This window comes from Manacus vitellinus, unplaced genomic scaffold (genome assembly GCF_001715985.3).
Source record: "Manacus vitellinus isolate BGI_N305 unplaced genomic scaffold, ASM171598v3 scaffold_10_pilon, whole genome shotgun sequence".
Classification (NCBI taxonomy): domain Eukaryota; kingdom Metazoa; phylum Chordata; class Aves; order Passeriformes; family Pipridae; genus Manacus; species Manacus vitellinus.
In genome coordinates, this window is record NW_021938838.1 from 3,142,251 (window position 1) to 3,150,903 (window position 8,653).

Genomic DNA, 8,653 nt, shown 5'->3' on the forward strand with positions numbered 1-8,653 from the left:
ATAAACTGGTTCAAATTTTATTATTTTGCATGGGTTTGACTTTGATGAAGGTATTAAAGTACCAGCATGCTAATTAATGATGACAAAACAATAACAAATCACAGTGGATCCAGCTTGAGGAAACAGCAGCAGGAAGAATGCTGAGGTCGTAAGAATTAAAAGATAATTAAAGATGCATTGGCTTACACCTTAGTCATGGACTGAAAATGTCATTAAAGAAATCATCAAATCACCTATAAATAACTCTCTGATTATTTTTCAGGGAAATTGTCAGGTGTTTCAACTCTGCTCAATTGTCTGTTTTCCTTCCTCAGCAGAAGAAAGACTGAAATGCTCACTAGATTATTTAAATCTTATTTAAATGTTATTTTATAGATTATTTCAATGTTCTTTTATAGACTACTGTCTACAGAAAGAGTAATGTTTTCAGCATATATAGCTTAGGGAGTAGCAAGAAAACTTTAATGTGATGAAAAATGAACTAATTTCGAAGCAACGAAACAAGGACAAAAGAAAAGAAAAAAGCACAAGGTCATGTTCTAATATGAAGTAAAATTCAGATGAGAATGGAGGATAACCACATTGTTTTTATCCTTTTACAACCAAACCCAGAATTTAGCATGGGGTATTTGATTCTGCCATCCAAATGTGACTTGATTATTTATTTTGCAGCACTCTCACAGGGAAGAATTTTTTCCTCATACCCAGTCCCATCCTTTCCTCTGTCAGTGTGAAGCCATTCCCCCTTGTCCTGCCCGGATGCACCTCCAAGGCCCCATTTTCCTGGAGCTCTGTGGCACAGCAGGTTGGTGTGTGGAGGATGGATGTGCCTGCCTGCAGAGGGGCAGCCACCACGGTGCTGAGCGGGGGGATGCCAGGACACGGTGCTGTGCGGATCCACACCTCCAGCTCCATTCCCAATCCAATCCCTGTTCCTTGTTAGATTTTCCCCTGATCCTGGCCCTAATCCAGTCCGATTTCCCCCCCATTCAGGATCCCACTCCCAGTCATGTCTGGGTTTCCCCCCATTCCAGATTCCAACCTCAGTCATGTCTGGCTTTCCCTGATTCTGGATTCCAGCCCCAATTCAGGCTGGGTTTCCCCCATTCATGATTCCATCCCTAATCCAGTCCAGGTTTTCCCCCATTCCTGATCACACTCCCTGCTCCAGTCCGTGTTTCCCCCATCAGAGCTTGCAGCCTTAATCCAGTCCTGGTTTTCCCCCATTCCCGATACCAGCCTTGATCCAGGCCGGGTTTCCCCCCTTAGAGATACTAGCCCTGATCCAGCCTGGGTCTCCTCCCATTCATGATTCCAGTCCCAATCCATGCCGGGTTTCCCCCCATTCTGGATCTCAGCCCCGATCCCGTCCGGGTTTTCCCCATTAGAGATTCCAGCGGCGATCCAGTCCTTGTTTCCCCCCATTCCCGATCCCGGCGCGCTCCAGGCCGGGTTTCGCGCATTGCCGGTGCCGCGCATGCGCGGGTGCGGGCGGCGGGCGGTGCCGGGCGGGCTGCGCGGGAGCCCCGACCCGGCGGGTCCCGATCCCGGGGCCTCCCGGGCCGCTCCCGGTGCCGCTCGGGCCATGGCCGAGGCGTATTTCCCGGTGGCCCCGGGCTGGGGCTGGAGGGAATTTCCTATCGCTGGACGACATCCTGATGTCGCAGGAGAAAGCTGCCGGGGCGCGCCGAGAGCGCTCTGCCGCGCCTGGGCCTGGCGCTGGGGCAGGGGGCCGGCGGCGCCGAGTCCGTCCCGGAGGTAACGGGGGACGGGACGGGGACGGGGACGGCGGGGGACAGGAACAGCCCCCGGGGGGATACGGGATGCCCTCGGACCGCCGCCTCGCCCTCACTTCGTGTCCCACCCCCCAGTGGTCACCGCAATGAAATTGATGCTTCTCGCTACTTTTTTTAAAAGTTATTTTTACTTTTATCGTATGCACTTTGTATGTTTGGGGTTTTTTTGGGTTTTTTTTGGGTTTTTTTGGGTTTTTTTTGTTTTTTTTTGTTTTTTTTGTTTGGTTTTTGTTTGTTTTGTTTTTGTTTGTTTTGTTTTTGTTTGTTTTGTTTTTGTTTGTTTTGTTTTTTGTTTGTTTTGTTTTTGTTTGTTTTGTTTTTTGTTTGTTTTTGGGTTTTTGTTTGTTTTGTTTTTGTTTGTTTTGGTGTTGATTTTTATTCTTTTTCCCTTCTGGTGTTTAATAATCTGACAATTATTAGGCTGTAGAGCATCGATAAAAACCCCCCACTTACCGAGTCTTGCAGTAATAACGCCCCTACAGCGTGTCTGGTCTGTGCTGCGGTCACAGCAGGCTGTCCCGAAAAGAAAACTGTGTTTCTGTAATGCTGGATCTTCATTAATGAAGTTCGTCGTCTGTCTTCGGGGCTGCTTAATGTGTATTTTCATGGAAAGCACAACTTTTGGTTTCTCTCATTCTTGGTTTCTCTCATTCCTCCAGGGATCGAAGCTGGAAATCCCACTGTGGCTTGCTAAAGGGCTGCATGACAGCAAAAGGAGAATCATTTCGGTGGAACTGCCAAAGATCTACAAGGAAGCCTGGAGGACAGTGTTCAGTGCTGATGCCAATGTGGTTGATCTGCATAAAATGGGGCCCTACTACTATGGATTTGGCTCACAACTCCTGAATTTTGACAATCCGGAGAATCCTGAGATAGCTCAGAGTATCCTGCAGGCAAGTATCTGAACTAGGGCTTGAAATCTGGTTTTGCATTTTTCTGCCTTCCTGTTTTTCCCAGCTGCTCAGCAGTCTTCAGGAAAAATATCCTGGTTTTATCCAGATGATTTCTGGACTGATTATGAATATCTAGATCAAGCTGTAGGATGACCCTCTTGGCTACTGCTGGAAGCTTCAAGTGTGCATCCAGGAGCGTAACTTTAGCCTGGAGTTTCCACACTGTTTCAAAAAGTGTTATAAAACAGGACTAGATGAGATGTAAGGTCATTTAATTGTGCCTGCGCTGCAAGGCAGAATGAATTCACTCACTGTTTCAGTTTTTCTTCCCCGTTTTTAAAGCTGTGTAACAATGGGACCTCACACTGCTCTGGGCAATCTGTTTCAGTGCTTCTTCACCCTAATCATAGCAGGTTTGCTCTGATGTCTAAACCAAAGCTCCTTCACAGCAATACAAAGCTCTGTTCTGTTTGTCTTGCACAAAGTAAATGCTGAGGACAGAGTATTCTCTTCCTTCCTGCAGCAGCCCCAGTTCATTTGATATCTGTCTGTGGGTCGTGTTTTCTAATCTCTGATTGTCCTTCTGTCTGGGATCTTTCCAGTGGATCTGCATCCGCTCTGCCGTGCCCTGAGCAGCACAGTCCCGTGCTCAGGACTTGTGCTGATGAAAACAAAAGGATTACTCTGTGAACTTTTTAGGCTGTGATGCTCATTGTTCATCATGGTGCAGTATCTTGTTTGTCACGATGCAGTGACTGCTCTGTGGTTGGTCTGCAGTCCACAGTGAGATGGTACAGGTTTCATGCACAGACAACTGTTTCTCTTCCTGACTTTGTACAATTCCCTATTTCTGCCTTAATGCAAAACCTTATGTTAGTCCTGGGTGAATTACATCCTATTGTTTTTACACTTTTCTAATTTGTCAGGATCGTTATGAATTAGAGTTCTGCTCCACAGCATGCCTGCAGTCACTCCTCCTCCTTCTCCTGCATGTTATTTGCTGATTTAATAAGCACAACTTCTATTCCTTTATTAAGCTTATTAATTAACAACTCAAACAGTACTTGGTTCCAGACAGACCCCTGTGGAACTCCACTCAGTGTGTTCTTCCCTCCTGACAGGAGCTATGGGTGATGGTTGTCTTTCCCAACCATCTATGGGGTGGCCTGGCTAAATCTTCCAAGAACACTCCATGGCAGATACCCCTCCACTGTTTTCCTCCCTGTGCAAGGCCTGGCATCCTTCCACAACAGGAACCAAGGCTGGTCCCTCGGAGTTTGTTCTTGGCAAGTCCACACTGGCTGTTACTCTTTTATTCTCTTGCAGAAGTTTATGTATAGTCTGCTCGTTCCATTATGTTTCCAGCAATTGATACTGAGGGATTTATAATTCCCTGGCTCTTCCTTCCTCCCTTTCCATCTCCCCTTTTCTCTTTTGAAGGATAGATTCCGTCTTTGCCAGCTTCCGGACTTCAGTGCTCCCTGAGCTTTTAACCATAACCACTAACAGCTCTGACATCTCTTCAGCCAGGTCTCTAAGTGGGCTGGGGATGATTGCTGTTGCATTTTTTTTTTCATTCTCTGTACTTTACATTAAGGCTGATGCAGAGAGGCTTTAAAATGCTGCTGTTTTCTTGGAGCTGTCCACTGAAAACGTGCTTTGTGCATTGAGGAGGTGACCACGCCTTTCCTTGTCTTTTCTCCTTCTGCTAATGGACATTTTAGGGGAAAAAACCCAACACAGTAGAACTCATTACTTATTGGCAGAAAAATCAAAGCACACAAGGTTTTTGCTTTGTTAAAAGCGAACAGAAGGGGAGTTTTGCTGACTTGAAAAATGAACAAACTGAAAAAAAAAAAAACCTCTGAAATATTCAGGAACAATAAATGCAAAGTATAACTGTTTGGTGACACAGTCAGAGTTATTAATTTATATTTCTCCTATAAGTTCTGATGATTCTAAAATCAGCTTCTGAAAATAACACAGCACAGTTTTCAAAGAGTTTTGACCCTTTCTTTTTTCACTCCCAAAAGTAAAGACAGAGAGGGAAGTAAAAATCCTTAAATATGTCTTGTTACTTAGCTTTTGAAAATGATATTTATAAGTCGTAGATTAGGGGTTTTTTTGACTTTTGTAACAGCTAAGTGTTTTTCTAGCATAATTTTTCTAGCATACTGAAAAACCCCACTTTTCAGTAGCATTTTGGCTGAACTGCCAAGTTGTTCACAAGTTGCAGCCTGTACGTTCCTGCAGCAGCTGCTGTGGCATGAGATTCATTCCACCCGCTCTAAAGCAACAGTTGCTTGTGAAGTGAGATGGAGTGGATTGTGTGTTGTGCCCTGTGGTCTCCTCCAGCCTGAAGCAGCCAAAATCTAATTGTGTTTGCTTCCCATCCAAGTATATCAGGCACCTGCTCTCCCAGCTCAGGCACGGCGTGGTTTTGTCTTTGTATCCAAGGTTAATAAGTGCTGGTTGCAGACCGTGGGCTGGTTGTGAACTGGAGCCTGAACCTTTGGCTTTTCAGTCTTGAAAGCTCGGGCCTGCAGCATTTGGGCTGAGGGGGCCTCTGTGTCAGCTGTCAGTAACTGTGTTTCATCACCTTTCAGACGTTCATCAGCCGTTTCCGTCGCATCATGGACTCCTCTCAGAACGCCTACAACGAGGACACGTCGGCGCTGGTGGCCCGGCTGGATGAGCTGGAACGAGCTTTGTTTCAGGTTGGCCAGAAAGGGCTGAATGATTTCCAGTGCTGGGAAAAGGGACAGGCTTCTCAAATCACAGCTTCCAGTCTGGTCCAGAACTACGGGAAGAGAAAGTTCACGGAAGTGGATGGTTAAAAGCCTCAAGAACACGAAGCTACAGTGGGCGACACGGAGAGATTTGCAGCCTGTCTGTCACAGAAAAGTGAATCAATTTGGGGAGGGGCAGGCTCCCTGTCCATTAATGGGAATTCTCTGTAACATCTTTGGATTGGACTAGTGCAAATTTTAAAGGCAGAGGGCAAGGGCATAAAAAATAGATCACATGACATCACTGAATAGCTTTACAGCTTACTCATTGCACTCCTGAGGATTTGCAGATAAAGTGTTTGCTAGGTGGCTGAAAGGCTATGAGAGGATTTTCTAAAAGGGTAATTAATATTTATTATTCTTCCAAATTGATGTTTACAATACCAGATCTGGAAGAAAGTGTAATTTATGTATCTTGTCTTGCCCTTCCCCTTCCAACCTCCTGGAAACAGCTGTTGATTTTTTTGAACAACTGTTTCCAGGTTCCCTGTTCTTTGGAGAGCCCCAGTGATGTGGAAAAAAATGCAGTGCAAGCAGCATTAATTTTTTTTTTTCATTTCTTACACACTGTGGTGGAACAGGTACTCTTTGTGAGGCAGGAATGTTTTGCTTTGCTGACTTCTGTACACAGTGCCCGGGAGAAAAATACCTCCTCAAACCCACATAACAAGTGGTAGCACAGGTCTCATGTGCTGCCTTGTCCTCTCTCTCCCTTTTTGACTCTTGTGACCTTGGTGCTGCACAGGGTAGAGAATGTTCCTGTTTGATGCCAGTGGCTTTTGTGATGGATGTGCCTCTGGGAGGGGTATTTTAGAGGAGACAGCAGAAGGCAAGAAAATGGAAATTCTCCCCCATTATCAACCTCTGAGCTATCTGTTTTCTCATGAGAAATTCTTTTGATTACTAAATTTGGTTAGTGGAAGGGACAGAGCAAATGAACTGAGTTTCCTTCCTTTTGATCCATCTAAATGATCCTAGCAAAATGACCCTATTAAGTGTCATCCTTGCCAGTAAAAGTGACTGGATTTGGAACTTGCTAAACAGCACAGTGGTGGATGCCCTTAAACCTAGATCATCTGAAGTCCCACTGGATTGCAGACAGAAAACAGATGGTTATCTCCATAGGACTTGCTTCCTGCAGTCATCAGGATGGTTGTCCTTTGGAAGCAGGTATGAGACATCTTATGGGTGCTTCTAAGTCTCTGTAGAAGGTGGACCTTGCAGAATATCTAAGTGGAGGAGCCAGATCCTGATGATACTGAGCACTTCCTCTTCTGTGGGAGTTACTGGGAGGTGACACCAAGATCCAGATCTCTGAGGAGTTGTTACTGGACTTGCAGATGCACCTGGATATCGGATGCTTCAAACAAGTACAGAGGGTGTGTGGCCGTTCCTTGGCCAGAGAAGTTCAAGCTCACCCTGTGGAGGTGGTGAGAGGGGACAGTGTTCTGGCTTCACAAACATCTTGGTGACTCCACCTCAGCTGCAGGAGGCCAGCTGTCCTGCCACAGGAGACTGATTGGAAACTGTGCCTGACAAAAGTATTTTAAGTATGTGGCAGGGTCAAATGCTGCTGCACTTAATGACTTAATGGCACGTAATAGCTTATGCATTTTCATGAAGCTTTTGTCTGTTGTCCATTTCTGAATTTTTATGCTGAATAAATATTTTGTAAGGAAATGCTCGTGGTGTGAAAAGTCTGTTGCTAATTGTCCTGCAGCAGAAAAATCAAATTGAAAAGTCCAGGTCTTTTATAAAGTGTGGCCATGACACATAATGCAATCCTGCTTCTATCATCCTGCTCTTACAGGCAGTGCAGTGGGGAGCTACATTTGTGCAGTCATGTGAGGGTAGAAGTAATTCCTGTCTGAGTTATCCCATGTGGGTACTGGCTCCTTGCTCAGGTTGTGGGAGAGACTATGCCAGCCAGTCAATATGCTATTGATTTCATAAATTGCATTTTTAGGAACACAAGATGGACTGAGATGACTCCATGTTACCTCGACTTTGTTGCAGAGTGGTGGGTGGGAGGTGGGAATTGGCTGTCTCTGGATCCATACGTGGCTGTGCACTGTGGAATAGACTTCATGTACCATGTCAGAGCTGTGCTCAGTGCTGCAAGGGAGGCAAGTGTAAGTCCATCTGTGACAAGAAGCTTTTTTTCAATTGGTTTCACATTAACTTCTTGTAAAACTCTCAGCTCCTCTCATTTATCTCCTCTGTGTGTTTTTCTCAAGCCGGAGTGGCAGCCGTGGAGGGCTGATCCCAGTTAAATACAAAGAGCTCTGCAACCAGCACACACACACAGTTTCTCACCTATCTAAAATACCTTTTTGTAAAACACTCATGTTTCTTCCTTTATCTCCTTTGCTCTGCACAATGTCTTAGTTTGTCCCCCGGCATTGATTTATTTTCAGTCAGAGAATGGAGAGGTTGATTGCTCCTGCCAGCCTGGGAGCCATGGGTGGTGTCATTTGGACCAGCAGCAACCAGGAGCAGCAGCAGGAAGAAATGTTCTGAGAACTGACATACTGTAACACAACATATTATTTTTATGAGAGGCACAGTGGTGGCACCCAGCTGAATTAGGAGCACAAGCCTTTTTGATCTTTATCAGTGATCTCCTACCCGTTTTTTGGTAACCAGACATTACAAAAGCTTCATTCAATATTTTAATGGAACCAGTAACTTAGCAGAGATGTGATGTAATTCAGTAGAGGCAGTGTGAATTCACAGTGTGAATGCTTTCTTCGCACAGAGCTGCCTCTGTCCCCAGATGTGCCTTTTATAAAACACATTGTCCAGGAACACAGCACATGGCACAGGAGTTGATGATTTTTTAAATAAACCTAGCTATTCATCTAGCACTGCCTCTGCCTGGCAGGAGGCAACCCAAAGCTGTTCCTTGCCTCAGTTTCTTGGCAAGTGAAGGTAACACTCCCTTATTGAGAGTGTTTTGTCCTCTGGTTTGTAGGCAGTGCTACAGCAAATATGCCAACCAGATTTCCACTGCTCTGCTGCATCTGCCAGAGCTCAGATGCCTACTTGATAAGTGCTTGTCAGAGCTAAAAGATTCCCCATCTCAGAAATCATTCTGGTTTCCTTGGTCAGTCCCATTAAACCCTTACTGCTAAGCTTCTTCAAGGCTGCCACATATCTGATAACTTATAAGTGC

At 45.3% G+C, this 8,653-nt stretch overlaps 1 protein-coding gene across 1 annotated transcript; it reads left to right on the forward strand.

The window, feature by feature from the left end:
• The first annotated feature begins 1,585 nt into the window (after window positions 1-1,585).
• On the forward strand, window positions 1,586-7,158 carry GINS3 (GINS complex subunit 3). The gene is given in 4 exon segments (XM_029965596.1): window positions 1,586-1,617; window positions 1,619-1,670; window positions 1,672-1,758; window positions 5,296-7,158. Coding segments are annotated over 4 exon segments (402 nt in total). The 3' UTR covers window positions 5,527-7,158.
• The last annotated feature ends 1,495 nt before the right edge of the window (window positions 7,159-8,653 follow it).